General features: G+C 48.7%; 1 protein-coding gene across 4 annotated transcripts in view; it reads right to left on the reverse strand.

Annotated features, from left to right (window-relative positions):
• The window catches only part of ST6GAL2 (ST6 beta-galactoside alpha-2,6-sialyltransferase 2), a 58915-nt gene that overhangs the window by 13491 nt on the left and 19440 nt on the right, over positions 1-25984 (reverse strand). For 3 of the 4 annotated variants that reach the window (XM_086323733.1, XM_086323732.1, XM_086323734.1), the window contains exons 2-5: positions 16862-17768; positions 10252-10349; positions 8542-8643; positions 4013-4187 (exon numbers count right to left, since the gene is read on the reverse strand). In XM_086323733.1, the coding sequence (XP_086179859.1) occupies positions 4013-4187; positions 8542-8643; positions 10252-10349; positions 16862-17720 (1234 nt within the window). In that variant the 5' untranslated portion in view covers positions 17721-17768. Of the gene's footprint in view, positions 1-4012; positions 4188-6885; positions 7985-8541; positions 8644-10251; positions 10350-16861; positions 17769-25984 lie in introns of those variants that run through there. The other variant, XR_015135893.1, reaches the window with a different exon arrangement.

The following is a 25984-nucleotide window of genomic DNA, read 5'->3' on the forward strand; positions in this document are numbered from 1 at the left end:
CCTTTTCTAAAACCAGCTTGAACATCAGGAAGTTCATGGTTCACATATTGCTGAAGCCTGGCTTGGAGAATTTTGAGCATTACTTTACCAGCATGTGAGATGAGTGCAGTTGTGCGGTAGTTTGAGCATTCTTTGGCATTGCCTTTCTTTGGGATTGGAATGAAAACTGACCTTTTCCACTCCTGTGGCCACCACTGAGTTTTCCAAATTTGCTGGCATATTGAGTACAGCACTTTCACAGCATCATCTTTCAGGATTTGGAATAGCTCAACTGGAATTCTATCACCTCCACTAGCTTTGTTCGTAGTGATGCTTTCTAAGGCCCACTTGACTTCACATTCCAGGATGTCTGGCTCTAGGTCAGTGATCACACCATTGTGATTATCTGGGTCATGAAGATCTTTTCTGTACAGTTCTTCTGTGTATTCTTGCCATCTCTTCTTAAAATCTTCTGCTTCTGTTAGGTCCATACCATTTCTGTCCTTTATCGAGCCCATCTTTGCATGAAATGTTCCTTTGGTATAGCTAAAACAAAATTCTACTCTTTTTTTAAAATAATACATGTGCCATGCACAAGGGGTATTTGTGCATGTCTTTGCTGCTGCTCTGGACAAGGGGATGGTACACAGAGTACATCTCTGACACACATAAGGATGTCCTTCTGTGACCCAGAAGCACAAATACGGCCTTTGGTCAGAAGTCAGGGAAAAAGCAGTAAGTTGGTGCTTCCAACGTGATCAACATACCACACCCCCTCCTCAGCAGTCATATACACCTGGGAATTTATCTTAAGGAAATACTTTAAAGGGAAGAAAAGTCTTCATGTTCACGTATAGAATAAATGATAGTATGTATTAGAATTGACATGTGGATATAGTAACAATTCATCAATATGATGGGTAACATCAAATGTCTTCCATCAGAGAGGTCCCTGCCCATAAAGCACAGCGTCCAGTAGGAACTGGTTGCTCCTCCAAAAGTTCCTTTTCTTCCTGCTGTCCTTCGTAACTTTCCCTGTGGTGAAGACGGTCTCCATCTACACCGCCCAGGGCCATAGCCACTGGGAACACAGGACTTTAAGAGCCTGAAATGGGGCTCAAGCACCGAGGGAGAGATTTTCCTCCTGTTTAATCCTAATTAACTTACACTTGAGCAGCCACCGGTGTCTAAGAGCTGCCAGCCTGGACAGGATGGAGCTAGAAAATGACCACAAGTGTGAACTGGCCCCATAAAAAGGTGTTGCTATGACTCTCCTTTCTCCCAGGACCATGAGGACATTCACAGGAGCAAGTGACTCGCCTGCAATTGGAAAGCCAGTGACATCAGAGGACTGTCGTTCAGCCCAGCCCCCACTCCTGAAACGACCCCCAGCTGTAATCCCGTTGTCCTGGAAAAGAAGCCACACAGGCAAGCAGTGTCCCTGAAAACTCTAAATGCTCAGCACACAGCTGTGAAAGGAAGCTGGCCACAAGTGGCAGGATTTCTTTCAACAGCAAAAACACACGGAAATGTTGTTTCCCAGCTATGACTATGTCAGAGGAAACTTTCAAACTTCATATCGGTAGTAAGTGTGTCTGAGAGCCCCCACTGTGCTCCCAAGCTCTTGCTGTGATCAGATTTCTGCCACAGGAATTCCCAGGGAGACTTGATTGGATGGCCACATCCCATTATGCTGTCTCAGCATCATTCCATCCTGTTCCACGTTCTTCCCTAGGTCAGCAAGATTCCATGACACCACACGAAAGACAAATCATAGTCCACCCTGGTTTTTCTGACCTATTCTAATCCCAGATGTCTGCGCCTAAGACTGACACTTTGTAGTTTGTTCCACTCATACTGGAGCTCTAGAATCCTTATGTGGTAGCTTGGATTACTGTATCTAACCTGCCATTACTTTGCCAACAAAGGTCTGTCTAGTCAAGGCTATGGTTTTTCCTGTGGTCATGTATGGATGTGAGAGTTGGACTGTGAAGAAGGCTGAGTGCCAAAGAATTGATGCTTTTGAACTGTGGTGTTGGAGAAGACTCTTGAGAGTCCCTTGGACTGCAAGGAGGTCCAACCAGTCCATTCTGAAGGAGATCAGCCCTGGGATTTCTTTGGAAGGAATGATGCTAAAGTTGAAACTCCAGTCCTTTGGCCACCTCATGCGAAGAGTTGACTCATTGGAAAAGACTCTGATGCTGGGGAGGGATTGGGGGCAGGAGGAGAAGGGGACGACAGAGGATGAGATGGCTGGATGGCATCACTGACTGGATGGACGTGAGTCTGAGTGAACTCTGGGAGTTGGTGATGGACAGGGAGGCCTGGTGTGCTGCAATTCATGGGGTCACAAAGAGTCAGACATGACTGAGCGACTGAACTGAACTGAACTGAACCTGCCACTTGTGGTTATAATATAATTACGTATCTGTACCCTTTGCTCTGGGAATTTTGCAGTGTCTCCTAGGAGAATACCCAGAGTAATCTTTCACTCACAGAAAAAATAGAACACAACATGGACTTCCCTGGTGGCACAGTGGCTAAGAATCCACCTGCCAGTGCAGGAGACACAGGTTCGATCCCTGGTCCAGGAAGATCCCACATGTCGCAGGGCAACTAAGCCTGTGCGCCACAAGAGAAGCCACCGGAACGAACAGCTTGCGCACCACAACCAGAAAGTATCCCCTCTCTCCACAACTAGAGAAAACCTGCACACAGCAATGAAGACCCAGCTCAGCTAAAAATAAATAAATAAATATTAAAAAAAAACAACCACCTTAGAATCTGACAAAGTGCCTTGGAAACAAAGTGTTTCAAAGGCATGACATAAAATGGGTGAGGGAGCTCTGCTTAAGGAAAATAACATGCAGTCATGAATTTTGTCTTGAATTCTGCATAAAATATTTCATATTTTTATAATACCTCAAAACTGCTCTAAACCCACAAGCCTCACTTTGCATGCTTCTTGGGCCTGTATCACTGACCAACTCACGTCACTTCCATAAACATTCCTTTAGTCATGGTTATCACCTGTGCAGCCCAGTGCAGGTTGTGTATTCATTAATACTAGGGTAGAGACTGCTACAGTGTTTTATGGACAAAATTCCTATCCTGGGTTTCCACTGCAGCTTTCATATGCCAAGGGGAGCTAAGGTCTTTCTTAATATCACCCTATTCAGGTGCCACCAAGACAGTAACAGGGCAAGAGGCTGAAACATGGGAAAAGAAATGGGTTAAGACCACATTTGAGGATAAAAACCTGAGTGCAAACAATACACTAGGCCAAGTGTGATGCCCTTGTTACATAAAGTCCACTATCCTGTGGAGAGAGTGGTGCTCAGCCTGAGAATCCTGCTACTCAAAGCCCAGACCCACTGGTGACCTTGCAACCCCTGCGAGGTGGTCCAGTGGCCATGAATTCCCATCCTCGACCTGGCCCCACATCAACAATGTGCATGCGAGTGGTGGTGGTCCTGAGCGGCCCTGAGGTCTCCACCCCTTGAGTCTGGGGGGCCTCTGACGGCTGTGACCCACAGAGTGTCCTTGGGCTTCTGCCCTGAGAAAGCCTGCTTCCATTTCCTGTCACTGGAACACCTGCCAGGAGCCCTGAGCTTCCATCAAGAGTCCAATTACCATGAGGCCACCACCTACAAGCACATGGTCACCAGGCCAGCTGAGCTGCAACCCCCCAGGCATCCAGCAGATGGGCCCAACAGGGGGAGCAAGGTCACCCCATGGGGCAGCTGAATGCCCGCAAGTGACTCCATGAGTCTGGAACAAAGGGGTCACCCAGCTGGGCCCTTCCTGACACACTCCATCACGAGAGAAAATGAAACAGTTCATTTCAGATCTTGGAATGTTGAGGTAGTTTCTTACTTGCCTGCAGAAACTGAAACAGAGTCTTTGCACTCTTTTTAGTGAATCTATCTTCCCTCTAAAGACACCCTCTAGATGCTCTTGTATAGCACGGATGTACATTCATTTAGCATGAACCTACACCTGCTGCTACTCACCCAACCTGATAGCTACATACCGATAAAGCCAGAGGACGGCGGGTTGGGCTGGATCTTCTCCTTCGTGTTCTCCTGGATGATGTCCCAAAGCTGCCAGATAAACTTGGGGTGAAGAATGTAAAATGGCTGGTTCGGGTTTCTCTGACGATGCTGAACATACGGTGTGAACAGGTTGTAATCTGGCTTCTTGTACCACTAAGAGAAAAAAACACACAGTCAAGGCAGAGGTCCACACTGTGAAAAGGAAACCGGGCAGTGCTGGGGTTGTGGGTATTTAGAGGCTGAGGACCAGACTGGGAGGGGGGGTTAGGATGCCCCTTCTGTAGGCACTTCTACACTGGATGAGGGGTGAGTGAGTATAGGGGCTGAGGTCCAGCCTGGGGGACTAGTGCTTATTCTTTAGTAAAAGGAGGGAGAAGGGCTAGAGCAGGGTCAGCAGACTTTTCTAGAAGGGACCAGGTAGTAAAAGAGGTTAGGCTTTGGGGCCATGGGGTCTCTGCTGCAACTCCTGGGCTCCACTGTATACTTACATGGAAAGCAGCCACAGATGGTACAATATGCGGCTGTGTTTCAATAAAACTTTATTTACAAAAACAAAGGCAAACAAACAAAAAAGAAGTAAAGAAAAACAAAACAAAAAAAAAAAAGGGGGAAAAAACAAAAACAAAAAACAGGGCCAGATGGCCCATGGCCACGGTTTCAATCACTGTATTTCAGAAATATGCTTTCCCAATCTAATCTCTAGTTCAAAAACATGTCAGCTGTTGCCTGGGGCCGGAGCCAGGTCTGGGAGGTGAATGAGTGACACACAGGACTCTCTGCAATGATGGGGAGATTCTGTTCCTTCATTGTGGTGCTGAATACAGGACTGTATACATTTGCTGCTGCTGCTGCTAAGTCACTTCAGTCATGTTTGACTCTGTGCGACCCCATAGATGGCAGCCCACCAGGCTCCCCCGTCCCTGGGATTCTCCAGGCAAGAACTCTGGAGTGGGTTGCCATTTCCTTCTCTAATGCATGAAAGTGAAAAGGGAAAGTGAAGTCGCTCAGTTGTGTCCGACTCCTAGCGACCCCATGGACTGCAGCCCACTGCCCAGCAACACACACATGTACAAAGATTACACATAAATGATTGCATGAAACCTCTTCATGGAGGGGTTTGATGGAGGGGCTTATGTAACTCAATGAAGCTATGAGCCATGCTGTGCAGGGCCACCCAAGACCGATGGGTCATAGTAGAGACTTCTGACAAAACGTCCACTAGAGAAGAGAATGGCAATCTACCCCAGTATTCCTGCCTCAAGAACCCCATGAAGGGCATGAAAAGTCGAAAAGATAAGACATCAGAAGATGAGCTTGGCCATGCACTCCATTGGGTGGCAATGAGTTGCACACAACTTAGCTATTGAACAACAACAATTATATGAAAACATATACACTAAGGTTGATTTTTAAAAAGTGTTCAGAAGCATCTCAGGTGCCACCAAGAAGTGGGGTTTGGAGAAGGTGTATGGGGAGGGGTTCATCCGGCTGACCGTCCCTTCAAATAGACGCCTCGGGCAAAGATACTGGTGTTTCTGCTCAGTGGTGTCTGACACTTTGCAACGCCATGGACCATGCCTGCCAGGTTCCTCTGTCCATGGGATTCTCTAGGCAAGAATCCTGGAGTGGGTAGCCAACCCCTCCTCCAGCAGATCATCCCAACCCAGGGATCAAACTTGGGTCTCCTGCATTGCATGCAGATTTTTTATCTTCTGAGCCACCAAGGAAGCCTGGGCTTGTATTACGATCCTACATAACAGTCCCTGGTTGAATGTGGTCTGTGGCTTTAAACATTTTGAGAAGAATAATTTGAACTGTGGCCCCCAAACCCCGGGGGGCAGTTAGAGAGAAGCTCAGGGTCTTCGCCACCTCCTCCAGACCCTCATGGAGCAGAAGCAGAGCCTGGCCTCCCAAGAGTGGCACAGTCACTGCCCATGTCCATTGATCAGACAGCTCATGCCCTGAGCTGGGAAGCTTCTAAATCAGGAGGAAACAAGGCCCACAGCCAGAGACTCTCATGGGTCCAAAACAGCAAGAAAGCTGTCAGAACTTAAAACCACAGACCTCAGACTGGAAGGAAGCTGACAAGTGCAAACACCCACTTGATGCTGGTTCTCAGTAGAAGGTGTGTGTGGGAATTGATTAGAGAGCTCTCTCAAAATCACAGGTGGAGGCTGGATACGGCCGGATTCCTGGGAACAGGGCTTTGGAGATGTGCGGGATAAGCCTTCAGGAGATGCCGATGTGCACTCCTGGGTGAGAATAGTTAGAGTCATGCCAGGTGTGTGTCCAGCCTCTGTCTCAGAATGCACAGTGACAGAATGCTTCTTCCAGAGGGACAGTCCATCATGGGCAGCTCTTTTGGAAAGTTACCCCCCGATAGGGCTGAAATCTGTTCCCATCTTCATCAGAGGAAGCTGGCATCCTCTGGGGTCATGGAAAACAAGTCCACAGCCAGTGGCACAGCTTATAGCATTGCTCATGGGGATAAAGTGCAGCCCATCTTCCTAGCCCCCTTTCAGAACAAGTAGACTGGCTTTTCACGCCAGGCTTCCCCAAAGTACAGAGGTTGTGAATGTAATTCTCTTATATATGTATTTTTTCAAATAAAGAGCTGACTCATTGGAAAAGACCCAACTCATTTGAAAAGACCCTGATGCTGGGAAAGACTGAGGGCAGGAGGAGAAGGGTGTGGCAAAGAATGAGATGGTTGGATGGCACCACTGACTCAATAGAAATGAGTCTGAGCAAACTCTGGGAAATGGTGAAGGACAGAGAAGCCTGGCGTGCCGCAGTTCATGGGGAAGCAAAGAGTTGGATGTGACCTAGCGACTGAGCAACAACAACTTACTTTTGGCTGTGCTGGGTCTCTGTTGTTATGCACAGGCTTTCTCTAGTTGCTGGGAGCAGGGGCTACTCTCTAGTTGTGGTGCTCAGGCTTCTCATCCAGGTGGCTTTTCTTGTGGTGGAGCACAGGCTCTAGGTCACTTGGGCTTCAGTAGCGGCAGCACATGGGCTCAGTAGTTGTGGCTCCCAGGCTCTAGAGCGCAGGTTCAGTAGTTGTGGTGCATGGGCTTAGCTGCTCCATGGCATGTAGGATCTTCCGGGATTAGGGATCAAATCCATGTCTTCTGCATTGGCAGGTGGATTCTTTACCCCTGAGCCACCTGGGAAGCCCACTCCCTTATATTTTGCTGGCTGGAAAGAATATTGTTCTTTTGCCTTTTTATACTGCTCATGGGGTTCTCAAGGCAAGAATACTGAAGTGGTTTGCCATTCCTTTCTCCAGTGGACCACATTTTGTCAGAACTCTCCACCACAACCCGTCCATCTTGGGTGGCCCTACACAGCATGGCTCATAGTTTCATTGTTAGACAAGGCTGTGGTCCATGTGATCAGTTTGGTTAGTTGACTGTGATTGTGGTTTTCATTCTGTCTGCCCTCTGATGGATAAGGATAAGAGGCTTATGGAAGCTTCCTGATAGGAGAGAAAGTCTGAGGGGGAAACTGGGTCTTGTTCTGATGGGTGGGGCCATGTTCAGTAAATCTTTAATCCAATTTTCTGTTGCTGGGTGGGGCTGTGTTCCCTCCCTGTTGCTTGACCTGAGGCCAAACTATGGTGGAGGTAATGAAGATAATGGTGATCTCCTTCAAAAGGTTCCATGCATGCACTGCTGAACTCAGTGCCTCAGACCCTGCAGCAGGCCACTGCCGACCCACGCCTCCCCCGGATATTCATTGGAAGGACCGATGCTGAAGCTGAAACTCCGTTACTTTGGCCACCTGATGAGAAGAACCATCTCAGTGGAAAAGACCCTGATGCTGGGAAAGATTGAAGGCAGGAGGAGGGGACAGGAGAGGATGAGATGGTTGGATGGCATCACAGACGCGATGGACATGAGTTTGAGTAGGCTCTGGGAGTTGGTGATGGACAGGGAAGCCTGCGTGCCCTAGGGGTCACAAAGGCAGAACTGAGTAACTGAACTGAACTGAATAATCTTGTTTATCCTCTATTCTATAAGATTAAGAAGGTTTGGAGGCAGAAGCCAAAGAGCTGCACACTCAAGAAAAACCTGTGACAGGCTCCATTTCAATAATAATGAGTTCTGGAGTCACAAAGCTTAGCCTGTCCCACCAAGAACTTCCCATTTATTTCAAAATATCTTTTAAAAAATGGGAAGGTGATGTAATCATCCTACAATGGAAAAATTCAGCATGTAAGCAGTCCAATTTCCAGTATGACTAGGACTTTCCTAGCATCTAGATGTTGTACGTTTTGTTTTTTTAAGTCCTCCAGAACAAAAACACTTTATCATCAGAGGGTTGATGCTCACCATGGAGCTACTGCAACTGGGAGTCAAACAGTATGAGCATATGTGAATTTAATTAGCGCCTATGATCAGTTTCATTCCGCCTGTCCAAGTTCAGTCCCTGACTTCTTCCTGTTATGTATCAGTCAAAGGCACCATCTAACCTGCAAGGGTCAGGGCACCAAGGAAATACTCACCAGGTTAAGATTTGCAGAATAAGGAGCTGGGTCCCAGGCCACCAAGATGACATCTTTATACAATGCACTGTCCATGAAGTGGTAGCTGGGGTTGGTTAGAATCTGCAAATATATACAAAAATCACTGCAAAGCAAGGGCTTAGGTCTTCAGAATTAGTATTTTTTAAAAGGTGAAAACTTGTTTTTTATAATCTTATTTATTTTTGGCTGTGCTGGGTCTTGGTGTTGGGCAGGCTTTTCTCTAGTTGTGTTGTGCGGGCTTCTCAGTGCAGTGGCTTCTTTTGTTGCAGAGTACAGGCTCTAGGGCATGCAGGCTTCAGTAGTTGCGGCACTTGGGCTTGGTAACTGCAGTTCCCAGGCTCTAGAGCACAGCTCAGTAGTTGTGGCACACGGGCTTAGTTGCTCTGCAGCATGTGGGATCTTCCTGGACCAGGGATCGAACCTGTGTCTCCTGCATTGGCAGGTGGATTCTTTACCACAGAGTCACCACAGAAGCCCAAGAAGTGAAAATTTAAAAGAGGAGTTGGAAAAAAATGTTCCTCAGATTTTCTAGGGGAGGGAGAGAGGCAGGCTTTACATACTAGAAATTTAGAAAATATCTGGAGAAAGGAGGGGGAGGCAGTTTCCTTTTTTAAGAAAAGAGCCCTCAATGGACCCATCTAAAGATACCAGCTCTGGATTGAATCCCCTGGCTCCTCGGCTACCCCAAAAGGCTCTTCTTCAGCGGCTTTCACAGGTCATTGAGGGTGAACTGCAGACCTAGAAGAACCAGAATCTTCAGGTGCCTCCCTGAGACAAACAGCCTCAGGACAAATGGAGCCCAGAGATCTGGAGACTGGGGCCCTCTCTGGCCCTGGGTGAGTCCTTCAATTTCATCTGCCCATCACCTTTTTAAAACTAGAGTTTGGTGGTGGGGCGGGGAGGGGGGAATGATGCATTGATTTGTCTCAGTTTTAAGACACTCTTCTTCACATCTTAGTATTTCTGAAGTTAGGGTGTATCTCACAGTGACAGGTGTCTTAATTTGCTGGAGCTTATCGTCTCCTCTTTGAAAAGCTGTCGTCAGACAGAAGAGGAATCTTCAATCAGTGGCGTTTCTGCATTCAGGAAGCAGGGCCTGACTCTCACCTCTCTCTCAGGCTGCGAGCCCAGGGCCTGATGCAGAAAGCACACCTTTTGTTCGGTAAGAAACTCACTATAAATTTCTCATCACTGCATTTTTTACATACAGTTTGAAATGCTAGAAATTGTTGTGGTTTGTTCTGAGAATAATTTTGTTACGAATTTTGGAAAACATTCTTCTTAAGAATATACAGAAAAGAATCTTCCTTTTTAAAATTTTCAAATGACAATGACAAAGTGAAATTTCTGAGGTGTTCTGCTGCCCCTTGAATTCTGTATCTTTGCCTTTCTGCCCTCCACCCCTGATTTATTCTGTTTAACTTCCTTTTTCACAGTTCCCAGAACTCAGTGTGCTACCTATATATATTTCTACCTTGATTCTGATTTTTCCTTTTGATCTTATTTACTTTTTTTCCCCTCTTCACAGCACACATGAATTCCCAAGTCTCTGCATTTTTTCTCAGTAATTTTTTATTATTACAAAACCCTGAGATCATGGTCATGGAAAGCTGGGTGATTTCTCTTCACTCATCCAGTTAAGCTATTTACTTGTAAAACATACATCCATGAAAAGTCTACCCAGCTTACCTGGGAATTAATGATGCGGACGGTGGTTTTATTTCCGACATCTTTCTCGTAGCCACGTGTAGGAGCAGAGTTAAACCTCAAAACCGCATCATGGGAATCTGAGGGACACATGTGACAAAATGACTCTTTTTTTGCCTCTGCATAAAAATCAGCATTATCTAGGAAAATATCTTAAAGCAAATCTTTCAATACCTGAAACTGGACCCCAGTAAAGTTCAGACACTCCTCCCCCCTCTCCACACACATTGTTCGGTATACTGTTTATTTAGAATGAGATCCTGGCTGGGGGCAAATAAACATGAAACCATATCAATCCATTACAAGTGGTCCTACAGCATCTAAGTTATATTTAGATGCTTGGTATGCATTCATAGTCTTTAAGGACATGCTTTACGTGTGCAGGAAATGTCAAGATGTGTGTGTGTATCTAGACTGCTCTGTGGAGTCTCATGTGTTTCCTAGAAACAGTGCTGAAACCACAGTTAATCAGCTATAGGGAATTTCTATGGGTTTTCTCCAGTTTCAAAACAGTATGGAAGTTCCTTAAAAAACTAAAGCCAGAGCTACCATATGACCCAGCAATCTCACTCCTGGGCATATGTCAGAGAAAACTCTAATTTGAAACACACGCACCCCAGTGTTCACAGAAGCACTATTTACAACAGCCAAGACATGGAAGCAACCTGAGTGCCCACCAACAGATGAACAGAAGAAGATGCGGTACATCTATACAATGGAACGCTACTCAGCCATAAAAAAGACTGAAAAATGCCATTTGCAGCAACATGGATGGACTGAGAGATCATACCAGGTGAAGAAAGTCAGACAGAAAAAGACAAATCTATGATATTTTTATGCGGAATCTCAAAAAATGGTGACAAATGAACTTATTTATAAAACACAAACAGACTCACAGATATGGAAAACAAGCTTATGGTTACCAAAGGGAAAATGAGTAGGGAAGGGACACATTAGGAGTTTGAGATTAACAGACAGTACTGTATATAAAATAGATAACCAATAAGGACCTACTGCATAGCACAGGGAGCCATACTCAATACCTTGTAATAACCTATAATGGAAATGACTCTGAAAAAGAATATATGCATGTATAACTGAATCACTCTGATGTACACCAGAAACTAACACAAAATTGTACATCAACTATATTTCAAGTTTTAAAAAAAATGACTCACCCATGTATAGTTTGTAACACTGTATAAGGGTCATTTGGAAACTATCAGCTCATTAAGTCATGCAGATCTTTCAAATATCTATGTATTTCATTATAAGGTATCAAATATCATATATATCACCATGGATACCATCACTTTTTAAGTTTGAAAGCTTCTAAGCTCATGGTTGAAAGCTTTGTCACTGGCAATGAATACCATTGGTTATGTTTCTAAAAGTGACAGGCTTACTTACTTCCTTTTTGAGAAAATACCTGCCAAATGTCCAAGTCTAAATTAAGTATATCTGTCTATCAGTCGTCTGTCCCAAGTATAACTGTGTTTCGTGATAAAAAAGGGCTCGTTCCACTCACAGCTCAATCACAAGAGTGCTTTTCTACTGGGGGCTGGTTTGCAGAAATGCTTTCATTGTTATTTCCCATTTGGTCTTAAAAACACATGTACTTCAAAGACTGAAATATAATAAAACCAATCATTTTTACTGCTTCATCAAGGGCATCCATATTTGGAACTGGCACCCTTTCCTGTTACTGTTAAGCTTGGCAGCAAAGCATTCCATGAAGGCTAGTAACATTGGGTACCACTGCTTTGATCTGTTTTATCCACTGCTGCTCCTGCATCATCCTATTCAACTGCCAACAGCCAAAAGGACCTGTGAGTGCTATAATGGAAATAGTTCTCACCTTGTGAACCCCTGAAAGGGTCTCGGGGACTCCAAGTGCAAGGTCACACACTCTATGAACTGCTGACCTGGGGCAAAAGTGGGGTGGCCTCCAGGCACTGAGAGGTAATCAGGGTGGGCACCAGGGCCAGAGGTAGGATGCTAGCACTCCTGGACCAGTTCTCTCTCTAATCCAAGCCCCCTCAACACAGCCTCCATCTAGAGGTAAGGTGAACAAATGGAGGAGGCCAGGCAGTGGGTGCATTTCTAATTGATTATGTAGAAACTTCAAATTAATCAATCACTGCAGCAAATGCCCCAGGTTTTAAAAGCTGGTGTTCTACACTGAAAGTGTTAGTTGCTCAGTCATGTCTGACTCTTTGCAACCCTATGGACTGTAACTCACCAGGCTTCTCTGTCCATGGGATTCTCCAGGCAAGAATACTGGAGTGGGTAGCCATTTCCTTCTCCAGGGGATTTTTCCCAACCCAGAGATCAAACTCTGGTCTCTTGTACTGTAGGTGGATTCTTTACCATCTAAGCCACCAGGGAAACCCTGTTCTACACTGAGGTGTGTTTTAAGCCTCAGAAGGACTTGACAAGGCACAGGGCACAGAAACGCAATCTAGCTTCACTCTTCTGGAAGTGGTATGAGTTTGAAGAGTTAAGAGGTCAATTTCGTGGAGGACATAGAGAGACAGGGACAGAGACTGAACCTCCTCCAGCTGTCAGGGAGCAGAAGGGACCAGGATGGGAGGGGGAGTGTGCAGAGGACGAGCAGAGTCCATCAGGCAGATCTTGCCTGGCTGTGCCTCTCCCAGATAATCGCCTTAAAAACTGAACTGTCCATTCACATTTAGAGGGAGAGGAACGGATCAGACAGGAGACAGGAGAAGAGAACATAGAGTCAGTCATTTCTGGAGGACACATTTCCAGGCAAGAGCCACTTCACGTTGACCTTGAGAACAGAGCCAGGCTCAGCACATCACTGAGGAAGACGAAAACCCTGCAGGGAGTGGCCGGCCAGAAGGCACAGCAGCATGAAATCCAGACCCAGCCCCGGTCGCTGCATTCCCAGAGCCCCCAACCCTTCCTGAGCGCAGGAATCTGTAGAGGGAGCCCACGCCCCAGTCTCCGGGGAACAGCCTGCCAGAGACAGTTCTTCTCCCTCCCAAACCTGCCACTCAGGTCTTTCTCACCTCATTGTGACTTTCACAATGTTCTCGCTCCAATCTTGGCTCTGGAGCAATCTTTCCCTAATGAGACCCTGATCCATCACTTCTCCGCTTTAAGATTTCAGAGCTTTGCACCAGGAAGCCAGGGATGGAGTTGGAGTTTCTGAGACCCAGACTGGAGTTCAAACCTGGCTCCATCCTCTGTGTCTCTAGGTGCATCAGTTTCCTTTATCTACAAAATGGGAATAATCTTGTCTGTCACTTGGCATCACAAGGCTGGTTAACACATAAAAGCATGGAGGATGGGAACTTCCCTGCAGTAACAGGGAAGACCCTACACATTGCTGTTGTTCAGTCACTAAGTCGTGTCCAACTCTTTGTGGCCCCATGGACTGCAGCTCTCCAGGCTTCCCTGTCCTTCACTATCTCTCGGAGTTTGCTCAGACTCATATCCATTAAGCCCGATGATGCCACCCAACTATACGTGGTACCTACTATTATGATCATTATGTGAAGTCTAACTTCTGGAGAATGACATATGAGAGCATGGGGCTGACTTGCCACTAGTCCAGCTTATCTGTTGGCTCTCCACCCCCAGCCTCTTGTGCTCTCCCTCATCACCCACACACTGAACTGTTTTTCTCGTCCACCTGCTCAGCTGGCCTCAGACATCAGCCCTCGAGGGGTGGCCAGATTCCAAGTTCATCTCTTCCCTGTCTGTCTACGTGTCTCTCTGTCCTTCTAATTGTGAAGTGTCTCTTTATAGTCTGTCTTTCCCATCAGACAGCAGAAGATTTGAGGTTAGGGCTGGGCCTCATCCATCTTTCCATCACTAGTGGTGAGCACAGTGGCTGGTGAAGAGCTTGGGACCATGGTTGTTGAATGACTATATGACCTGCTCTCTTGCTTTTTAAAGCAATGGTAACAGGATGCCAAATTCCAAATTCACCCAGGAAGACGTCCCCTCCCTGCAAGGCTTCTCTCCATCCTCCCATTTCCCACATGCTGGCCGGAATCTGAGTTTCAAGGAACAGACTTGATCTCGCATTCCAGGCGATGCCTGTTAGCTTAGGGCAGACGTGTCTTGTCTAGAGCGTGCTTCCCCAGGATGGCTGCTAGTGAGCTCACAAATAATTATTATTTACAGAACAGGTGAAAAAAGATCATCTCATGACTCTAGCAATGAGTGTTCCATGTTTCCAAAACAGTTCACTTTGCTTTTCAGTAACATATTCAAAGTGGAGGTGTTTACAGCTGCTACACTGTTCTCAAAAACAATGACAAGGTATGCCTCAGTGCAACGGAATTGGGGAAACACTGTGGCACCGCAGCAGCCAGAAGAGGGAGCTGCTGAGGCAACCCCGGGGCATCCCTGGTTCCCTTGGGGAGGGGGCCCGGGGAGATTTTCTAGCTCTGCCCTCATAAGACCAGAACCTCCTGCAAGTCTTCTGATCTTCACTTAGCCAATTCACAAGTACAATAGATGCTTAGGGGTTAAGATGAGTTTAGTTAAACAGTACAGCATGCGCTATTGGTGGCTCAGATGGTAGAGAATCTGCCTGCAATGAGGGAGACACGGGTTCAATCCCTGCGTCAGGAAGCTTCCCTGGAGAAGAGAACGGTTATCCACTCTTATATTCCTGCCTGGCGAATTCCATGGACAAGGAAGCCTGGTGGGCTACAGTCCATGGGATTGCAGAGAGTCAGACACTACTGAGCCACTAACACACAGCATGCCCAATTCCAAGCTTCCTGAAGAAACTGGCTCTGTGACTTTGTTCTCATCAAGAGAGGTGTTAACAACTGTGTATTTATAAGTGTGTGTACATTCAGTTCATGTCAGCACCTGGCATCACGAGGGCCGATGCTGAGATGCCAGCTTATGAAAATGAAAGGCTTCTTTCTTGTCTTTACAAATGGAATTGTGCTATATTATATACTCTTAAAAAGGCAGATACAAAACTGGATTCAAAGGAAATGAAGCAAAACAATAGAGAATTTTAAAAAATTTCCAAGTGTTGGTTCTTCATGTACCTTTCTACGATTCTAAACATGAACCTTTGTGTGAGCGCAGATGCTGTCAATTAAATCTGGTTGCCAGAAACTAAGAAAGATATAACTGACACATCGTGTTCCCCAGAAACATGGAATTCCCAGGGCCATTCACACTCTCTTCTGAATTCTGAACAGAAAAGAATTTATAAGACTCTGGTCAAACAGAAGAGAATTTACAAGACTCTGGTTGGGGATATTTATGCCCGAATAAAGAGTGAGGGAATTCTGCCTGATGGATGAAAGCAATGCAAACACACAGGTAGGAGGCAGTGGGGCTTAAAACAAAGCAAAAATAAAAAAAACCAAGAGCAAGTCGGCGCCTGCTTTAAAGCATGCTGGTTAAATTCCTCCTTCCGTGATTAATCATGTCCTGGGAACCAGAGGGAAGTGTGGCTTTACTTCACCCCAGGGGCCCCTGAGCCAGAGCTCCCTCCTAATTGGAAGCAGCCACTCTGCTCAGCTTTGGCCGCAAGTTTCTGTGACACTCGGACAACGTGATTATGAGCCTGCTTAATGTCAGCACGGGGACACTGGGACTCCAGGCCGCAAGCTCAGGCTTGAGCTTTGTTTTTTTTCAACTTGTTAAAAATTTCAGATTCAGCCTCATTGCCGAGACCCTGTGGGAGTAGGTCTGGGCTGTGCAGCCTGGTGATGGGGCATCAGCCACTCCTAGAGGACATGGAAAATGCCCCGGCCCCAGAGATGGCGATGACTCCTTTCTGTTCAGTGGGCAGTGACCCCTGCAGATTGCGTCCAGGGGGGCTGAGCTAACACCGTCCACCGTGAGGAGTTACAGGGGCGTGGTTTTACATCTGGCCTCCAGGCCAAGGCTGCGCCCAGTAGGCACTTGATTTCTTAGCACCTAGTACAGAAACCTGCCCAGAGGAGGGGCCACGTGTCTGCCTAAGGAGTGGAGGAGCTACCGGATCACCGGTGCTGCAGCTGGCTGGGCTGGTCACAAGGGTGTCGAGGGCCTGAAACTAGACTGCAGTTTCTTGAGAAGGGACTCTGCATCTAGATGTGGGAACCCTCCTCACTTGCCTGCTGCCAGCATGCCCCACAAATCTGGGGCTCCAGGCTGCAACAACAACCCTTACATGTATTTCCAGACAGCCTACCTGCCTGTCCAGTGGCCTTCAGGTTTCCCAGTCCCCATAAGGGCGGGGAGGAGGCCTTAAAATTAACTTTTCTCTCTACAGCAATGCAGGAGACACAGGAGATGCAGTTCGATCCCTGGAGAAGGGAATGACTACCCATTCCAGTATTCCAGTATTCCAGGAAGAATACCTATTCCAGTATTCTTGCTTGGGGAATCTGCTTGGGGACAGAGGAGCCTGGTGGCCTGCAGTCCATGGGGTCGGAAAGAGTCGGATATGACTTAGCGAATAAATAACAATAAAAGGAGACCTCTGCTGGATCCACCGGGGTTCATTCGGTCCCAGGGAAAGAAGACCCAAGACTCTCCAGAAACACAGTGTCAGACTGGCCGCCCTGGGGGTAGGGGTCGGGTGGCCTCGGGGACCCACCTATCTCCTCGCCCAGAGATGAGTTGAGGATGGCGCCTGCCGACGTGACCACGGCGCAGGTCCGGAGCCTGTGCGGGAGCAGCCGGCTGAGTGGCACCGGAGGGACCAGTGCGCGCCAGCCGAGTGCCGAGAAGGGCGGCTCAGTGCCGTCCAGGGTGCGCACCTGCACGCGGCCCCGCAACGCGCACAGCAGCTCGGTGCGGCTCCGCCCGGATGCGCGGCGCCCCCGGAAGCGCACGCCGTGCTTGTTGGCGCGCAGGTAGGCACCCATGGCCTTCTGCAGACGCGGGTGCAGCATGCGCGCCGACGCATCGCCCTTCCAGAGCCGTCGCAGCAGGGCCCGGGACATGGACGAGTACAGCCGCTCCCCGTCCTCGCCCCGCGCGCTCAGGCTTTGCCTCCGTGGCCCTCGCTTTGCCCGCCGTCCGGGGGCTGCGCGTGGCGGCCGAGCCCCCTCCGGGCCTGGGTCCCCAGGGAAGAGGCGCCCCGACGTGCCCGGAGCGGAGTCCTCCGGGGCAAAAGCGCTTAGGGACGTTCTCCCTGTCTGGACCAAAAGAAACTCTTGTTCACGTTCAAAGCCATCTGCGGCCCATGTCCGCAGGGGGCCAGATGGGAGTCCCCGGGGAGACCCCCGCCGCAAGTCCGCGCCCTCGGGCAGGCCCTCTGAGGCCCCCATAATGGCCCGCTGCCTCCCTTGTGCGGGCAGCAGCCTCCGGGTCTCCAGAAAGGAGAAGGAGCTGGGCGCGGGCTTGGCTGGGCTGCTGTCGGTGAAGTAGAGGAAGATCACCACAAAGAAGAGCCCCCATGCAAACACCCCGCAGAGCATTCCTTGTCTCCATTGCTTCAGGTGCGGTTTCATGGCAGGTCCACGGGGTCAGCGCCTGTGTCCTGAGATGGCGACCTGGACCTGAAAACAGAGGGTGTCACAGTGAGCCACGCACGAAAGCGCTGGGGACAGTCCATCCTAGAGGGTCTCTTGGGGCGGTTGGAAGGAGCATCAGAAACCAGGATGGCCTGGAGCTCCGGCTAAATTCAGTGCTCATACGCCCCCACTCTGAATGCCTACAGAACAAGAAGTCCCATCCCCTCAACCCAGGGTCTTGGGAGAAGGGAGGTGAGCTCGGTGTACCATGGAGAACTACCCAAGGCACCTTGGTGATGTGTCTGCCTGCCCACCACCACGACTGCTTAATTCTCCCCGCTGCCCCCCTTTCCCGACCCCTCCCCACAGCTGGTTCCAGATTTCAGTTTAGTGAAGCTGGCAGCAGGGCTCAGTCCGGGTCGCCCTCTCTCGTCAGAACACTGGCTCAGAGCTCAGATCCTGTACAACAAAGGGCCAAGCGCTTCTAAGGGAAGCTTCCCCACAGTGCCCCGATGGTCCCTAGTAAGTGATGACCCAGCCACTGAGGCTGCAGGGGAAGGTTATGTTAGGGTGTCTGTGGACCTCAAAACACCCCCAGATGTTCACCCTCACCACCAGCCTCTGATAGAGTAAGATGGACAAATGTCGAAATTTTAAATAAGGGAGCAGATGAGGAGATGGGAGCAGATGAGGTTTTCATGCGAGGGCAAGGGGTTTACTTAGATAAGAACTGAAACCAAGTGGGCGATCCCTAGGTCAGTGTGGTCACCTGAGGAGGCTACACAGAGTCTCTTGTGGAAAAAATGATGTGCTAGGGTGAGAAACCCACACGCCTTATGGCCCTGTAGCTGATTACAGATGGACATGGGTCCTTCGCTCTCTTCCCATGGAGAGGTGGGTCTGGGTCTCTCCCATTTGAGCAGGGGGAGTGCTCTGACCAGTTACCAGGCTCAGGTCCAGCAGCTTCCATGTCCTGCCTTTAAAATGCTCACGAGGGAGGAAGTAGTCACCAGCAGAAGCAGACATCTCTCCACGGACTGAGAGATGCCCAGCTGAACCCTGGCTGTCCAGTTGTCCCAGCCCACTACCATCCTGGACTCCAGCCCAGTGGAACGTTCAGATGATTCCAGTTCTGTCCAGCCTCTGGCGGCAGCTGCATGTAAGACCCCAAGCGGGAACCCAGTGGAGCCAGTTAACCCTCAGAACCAGGTATGATAAAGACACTGGTTTAAAGTGATAGAGGTTGCTCTTCTGAGCCACAGGTCTGGAGCTGATTCGTTACATCAGAAACGATCATTGGAACAGGCTCTGCTAGAAAAGCCAGATGAGAAGTTCCCCAGATGCCTCAACAGTCATGCACCCTTGAGACAAGTCCAGCTTCTCAGAGGGATTATGTGAAGAGCAACATTCACTGAAGTGTTTTTTAAGTTGTGGCTTCTTAAAAGCTGCTGTCTGCTTGACACATCAAAGCAAGGCTGTAGATTTCCTTCGCAGCCACACATCAAACCCACACACAGAGCATGGTCTCACCAAGCCAGACACACTCATGCCAGCGAACAAATGTACAAGAAATAGTGCCAGCAGTTAACTTGCTCTCTGTCAGACTCTGTGCTCACTTAACATGCTTCCTTCGTTATCTTATTTGGTCTTCCCAGCACCTGGTCAGGCTTCCCAGGTGGCGCTAGTGGTAAAGAATCCACCTGCCAATGAAGGAGACATAAGAGATGCAGGTTCAATCCCTGGGTTGGGAAGAGCCCCTGGAGGAGGAAATGGCAGCCCACTCCAGTATTCTTGCCTGGAAAATTCCATGGACAGAAGAGGCTGGGGGGCTACAGTCCATGGGGTTGCACAGAGTTGGACATGACTGAAACGACTTAGCACAGTGCCTAGTAAGTAGGAAACACTGCTGTGTCCATTTTATAGAGGAGGGGGTTGAAGCCCAGAGAGGTTAAGTAACTTGCCCAAAGCCACAGAGATAGCACGCAGTAGACAGCACCAAAAAAGCCACCTGCTTACACTTTTAATGCTAAGTTCTGACTCCATCTGATGGTACCAGATGAGGCTGTCTATTCTAAATACGCCAAACTGTGGGACTCTGAATACACATTTCCATTCCTGACCGTCTCGGCAATGTCCTGGTACTGGAAAAGCTTCTCAGGGCTCACCACCAAGTTCTGTCCATAACTCTTGAGGGACAGCCAACGAGCAGCGTCCCCAGACAGACACTGCCTGGGGACCACACTGAGCAGAAACTGCTAAATGATCTTCCCAAACCTGTCCACTCAGGAGCCCACGCTTCAAACTGTGATGCCCCAGACTGATGATCGAAAAGCTGTTTCCAGGATCTCAACATTTCTATTAGCAATCACAAAATTACCCTTAATAACAGTTATTCTGTGTTTCCTCCAGCTGAGCACCATGCCGCATTGCTCTGACACCAACCACCGCAGCTAGCAGGGCCCCCACGGGGAAAAGACTCAGTCCCACACGATGGCCCCACTTCAGACACCAGCCTGGAGTGGGCTCCCCAGGCCACTTGCACTTCTGGCAGTTTGGCTACTGATCTGGGGGCTCCCTTAAGTTTGAAGATTTGCTAAAGAGACTGGCAGAACTCAGGAAAGCACTAATATTAATACACACCAGTGATCACAGTCTCTGGGAAAGGGATACACAGAGTTTGAGGGGTGGGTGGGGGTAGTCCCAAGGGCAGAGGTTCCAGGCTCTCTATACCTGGGGTCTAGGAATGTCACATGAGTGACATGAATGTGTTGACCAATCACAAAGCTCCACTGAGCCCTGACCCGAGTTTAGTTGGGGTTTCTCTAGGTGGACATCACTGACTGAATACTTGGCCATGTGACTGAATTCAAACTCCAGTTGCCTTCCCACCTCCAGAGGTCAGGCTGGCCCAAAACCCCCACCATCTCATCACTGGATCGGTCTTTCTGGTGATTGCCCCCATCCTGGAAGGTTCACCAAGACTGACCTCTTTAGCACAACAAAGACCCTCTTATAACTCAGGAGATTCCAACGGTTTTAGAAGCTCCATTTCTAGACCTGGGACAAAGACCAATTCTTTGTACTGCAGTAAGGCAGTAGTAGCTAATTTAAAAGGTAGTCTTTCTGCTCCTGGCTGGAAATCCTCATTACTGCTGGCTGCACTGGGAATAGTTTTGAGCTAATCCTGGCAGGTCACTAAAGAATAGGAAACAGAGGCTTCTTATTTCAGCATTCGCTTCAGAGTCAAAGTGAGAGGTGTGCACAGGGCTGGGGTTGGCAAAGCCTTGACTTCCTGAGGAGGAGCTGGGGGCCAGCACAACACCCAGCTGCCTCCATTCAGCAGGGTCAGGAGGCCATGGGAACTGAGCTGGCAGGGGACCTGCCACATCCCACGGCACACTCAGGGCATCACATGCACAGCCTGCTTTATATGGATATGCCTGACTCCCAGCAGAAGACTCGAGAAACCCTTTCCCTCATGGGGAGGTGAGAGATGTGAAAGGGAGGGATGTGATGAGAGGATGTCTCGGGACTCGAAAGGAGGAAAGGAGAAGCCCTACAGGACGGACGGAGCTGCAAGGGGCCAGGACCCTGGGAGATGTGGGGTTCCCTCCACAGGTCTCTGGGAGGTGGAAGGGCAGGTCTGTGAGGCCTCGGACGTGAAGAAACGAACATCATCCCAAGGTACAGGATGACTTCTCATCAGGTGAGACTTCCGCGCCTGATGCTTGGTAATAACCTGAAGGCATGGGTTCGCTGCCTCCGCTCTGGGTGAGGCTTCAGCTGTTAATAAACTGCAGCTGTGCCTGCAGCCTCTGTCACTGCAAATCTCTGCTGCCAGTTAAGGAAACGTCCTCCAAAATGATGAAATCTCAAGGAGGTGCAGATCCTCTGCCAGCAACAGGCTGCAGAAATCATTACATGTGTCATGGTCCCAGTTATTGGTACTTTTGCAAAGATCCAGGACATAGAGGTGGAGGATGCTGTCAGAGTCAGAGCCTGGATCAGTTTTTGCCTTAAAATAACCATACAGCCTAATAGGGTTTCCCAGGTGGCTCAGTGGTAAACAGTCTGCCTGCCAATGCAGGAGATGTGGGTTCGACTCCCTGGGTCAGGGGTCGAATAGAAAATGGAATAGAAAATGGCAACCCACCCCAATATTCCTGCCTGGAGAAACCCATGGACAGAGAAGCCTGGTGGGCTATAGTCCACAGGGGTCTCAAAGACTTAGACATGACCGAGTAACTGAGCACATGGCCTAATAGGAAGAAATGTTGGATAAATGATAGAAAAAACATTTTTCTCCCATTTGTATAGTACACCTGAAATGCTATGATGATACAGCTCAAATAGATAGTGTCTGTAACTCACTGATCTATTTCATCAGCAGCAGGGGGACATGAGTGGCGCCAGGGACATACAAATAGAGGCTCATCATACAAATCATCGGTCCCCAGGCGGTGATGAAAAGGGGCTCCTTGATGGAGCACATGCAGCCTTTTCTGGGATGGTGTCTTTGACTGAGGCTGTTGAGGTCCTGCTGGCCAGGTGAGAAGCATGGCCTGTGCTGTGTGGATTTCTCTCTTTTCCTTTTAGGATTCCAACATCAGCACCTGGCCGTGCTAGGGCATAAGTTCCAATTGGGTGCTCTCTGCCTATTTCAACCAATTTTCTTCGTTCTCACCTTTTGCCTACTTTCTGTCGCCTTTGTAGCCAAGCTTCTAGGAAATGTAACATACGGACAAGGATTAGAGACAAAACAAAAAAGTGACCCACCGCGAGAAATCATGTTGATGCTTCTACCTGCTATGGAATTCTGATGCCCAAATCTTATATGCTAATTCTCAGAGAAATGAGTCCCATTTCCACATGGATGTTTCTCAAGAGCACAGAGTATTCAAATGCTCCCTCAAGTCATTCAGAAAGAAATCACATTCTCAAAAAGGCACAATTTGTGATAAGTTGTCTGATGAAATTATGCAATGTAAGCACCGGCACAGACCAACACCACGATGCAGCTGAGGACTGCGTACATTTGTGCTCAGTCACTTCAGTCGTGCCCAGCTCTTTGTAACTCTATGGACTGTAGCCCACCAAGCTCCTCTGTCCATGGGATTCTCCAGCAGCTGAGGGAGCTGAGGGTTAATACCATCTTATTAAGGCTAAAGAGAAATTAGGGCTTCCCTGGTGGCTCAGTGGTAAAGAACCCACCTACAAATGTAGGAGATGTGGGTTTGATCCCTGGGTCAGGAAAATCTCCTGGAGAAGGAAATGGCAACTACTCCAGTATTCTTGCCTGGAGAATCCCATGGACAGAGAAGCCTGGCAGGCTACAGTCCATGGGGTTGCAAGAGTAGGACACAACTCAGTGATTAAACAATGACAACAATGAAAGAAAAGTTAGTTCTGGGCTTTGCTTCTTGAATACTGTCCTACCTACCCCCTGAGGTTGACAAGCTTGATTGCTGGTTTTCTTGAATGGAGAGTGTCTTTTCTTTTTCTTTTTTTTTTTAACACACACATTGATGGATGTGTCTGCCCCAACTGCCATTCGGCCAGGTTTTCTCTTGGCTTAAGAGACTCTTGTGCCCTTTTGTGTGTGTGTGTGTTGTTGTTGTCTAAAACCTAAATATTTGTTTTAACACTGAGATAATAATAAAGAAGATGTAGTGTATGAGCTACAGTGAGGCACTCGTGCATCTTAACAGCCTTCAGGAGTCATTTTCTTTCAAGAATCATTTTTCTAAAATTAGCTATCATCACATCTTCAAGGAAACACTCAGCCAGCCAAGCACAGGAGGGGGCTGCCCTGGAGGGAGTGCTGCTGTCTCTCTAGCACCTCAGGCCTTCCCTTCACAGAGGACCCGCTTTCGTTTTTTCATTGTTTATAAATGTGAGGAATCCTCAAGGCCAGTAACAGTCCACTCCTTAGGGCATCCTCTATCCATTTCAGCCCATTCATAGGCTAATGTCGGAAGAATAGAAAGGAAAAGGTCAGCCAGGTCGAGCAGAACTGGTGGGAGGAGACCCCCTTCTCTGTCTCCCTCTTAACCAGCAGGAGGGCAATTCATCCTCAGAAGGAAGGGCACCCCACTGCTGGAGGCTTCTGGTCAGTGACCCCAGGCCCTCAAAAGGGTGCGGCAGTCCCGGATGGGAGGAAGGATGCTACTGGGGCTGGACCACGGAGGGCGCTCGCTGGGCAAATGTGTAAGTTACACACCTTAGCACTAGGCTTCCTCTCAGGGCAAAATGTGGCAGCTGGGGCAATGTCAGAGCAGAAAAGCGTGAGCCATTTGACGTCCTATGAGCAGCTCCCAGCAAAGGAGACCCATGTTGTGGGGTCACGTTAGGTCAGGCGGGGGCAGGGTGGATTATGAACAGCAGATGTCAGGGGGGTGGACCAGACCAGCATCACTCGCTGCTATCAGCAGGTGCCCCCACAAACCACTATATCTATACTGTCTCATTTTAATTCTTCATTCTCAGTTTTACCAACTCCAGTATTCTTACCTGGGAAATCCCATGGACAAAGGAGCCTGGCGGGCTACAGTCCATGGGGCTGCAAAGAATCGGACACAACTGAGTGACTGAACACACACAATGTTTATAACAAACTCCTCTTTGCTAAGTCACTTCAGTTGTGTCCAACTCTGTGCGACCTCATAGATGGCAGCCCACCAGGCTCCCCTGTCCCTGGGATTCTCCAGGCAAGAACGCTGGAGTGGGTTGCCATTTCCTTCTCCAATGTGTGAAAGGGAAGTCACTCAGTTGTGTCTGACCCTCAGTGACCCCATGGACTGCAGCCCACCAGGCTCCTCCGTCCATGGGATTTTCCAGGCAAGAGTACTGGAGTGGTAATACCATCACCTTCTCCAACAAACTCCTTACAAACATTATTAATCTCATTTGGCTCTGAATGGTTCCCTTTCTCTACACCATTTCAGAGTCCCATCTTTTTCTATTATATCTCAAAGCTGGGGATGGTGCACCTTGCTTAAAATTTTAATGAAATTTTTTCCCCTCTCTGCCACAAATACCATGCTGAATTCTAGCCTAAGTCCCTGCACTGGTGGGATCATGTGGTCCCCTAAAATCCTGTTTCCCCTAACATCCTTTTTTATGTTCACAGAATCCACAGGGCTCTGAGCTGGCAGCCACTGGAGAGTCTCACCTGGCTGGCCAACCACATGAATTCCGCCCATCAGAAGGGGAGGCCAGCTCTCAACACTTTCGGAGGAGCTCCAGGTGTAGAGGTCCCTGATCCCAGGGGGTTTGCTCTCTCAGTAGGAAGACAAAGTGATGATTCTGACTACCTTCGCTGTCCCAAGATGGGTGAGTGGACAGAGGAGAGACTGGGATTGAAGTCATCCTGGTTGCTTCCAAAAGGAGGGGACCAGAGGTGGACCGTGAGGGACAGAGTGGAGTTGGGGGCGGGGCTCAGTCCCTTCTGGCCAGGGTGGTGAGCCTGGCTGTCTGGTACGCACATGGGCGACCAGGAGGGGTGGGATACCCAGATGGACAGGGACATGCCCTCTCACTGGGACCATCTCCCTCAGCAGTTCAAGGTCTGTCCTTTGGCAGCAGAGCAGATGGAAAATGGTTGAAAAGGCAGAGACTTGCTGGATTTAAAATAGATAAGCAACAAGGACCTACTGTACAGCAGAGGGAACTCTGCTCAATGTTATGTGGCAGCCTGGATGGGAGGGGAGTTTAGGGGAGAAGGGATACATATGTATAGCTGGCTGAATACCTGAAACTATCACAACATTGTTAATCAGTTATACCCAATAGAAAATAAAAAGTTCAAAAAAATAAATAAGAGTCAAAGGTTCACATGGGCAAGTGGCACTGGGCAGCTTTTAGCTCTCAGAACTTTCTGCAAGGGGGGTGGCAGGTGGTGGCAGGGCAGTGGGGTTGGGAAGACTGTTTCTGGCTGTTCAGAGATGCACAAGCTGACTGCCAGCTTGCTTCCTCAAGAAATGCAGGCCTCCCTTCCTCATCTGAGAGGGTCCGGAGCATCACCAGCAGGAGACGGGATGCAGTGGTGGGGGATGCTGGCACCACCCAGGGGCAGCTCAGGGACACCGCCCCCGAGTCCAGACTGCGGGTTGGACAGTGAGACCCACGACTCTACAGTGTGTAGCTGACCAGAAGGCCCTGAGGTCGGACAGCCTGTTCTGAGCCTTCTTGTCATGTTAGAAAAATCTGTTAAGCCTCAGCTTCTTCATTCAACATGCACCATATGTGTCCTAACCCTCATT

This window comes from Bos grunniens, chromosome 11, assembly GCF_055505025.1.
Source record: "Bos grunniens cultivar Pamir isolate PY7600 chromosome 11, Bosgru_T2T1.0, whole genome shotgun sequence".
Classification (NCBI taxonomy): Eukaryota; Metazoa; Chordata; class Mammalia; order Artiodactyla; family Bovidae; genus Bos; species Bos grunniens.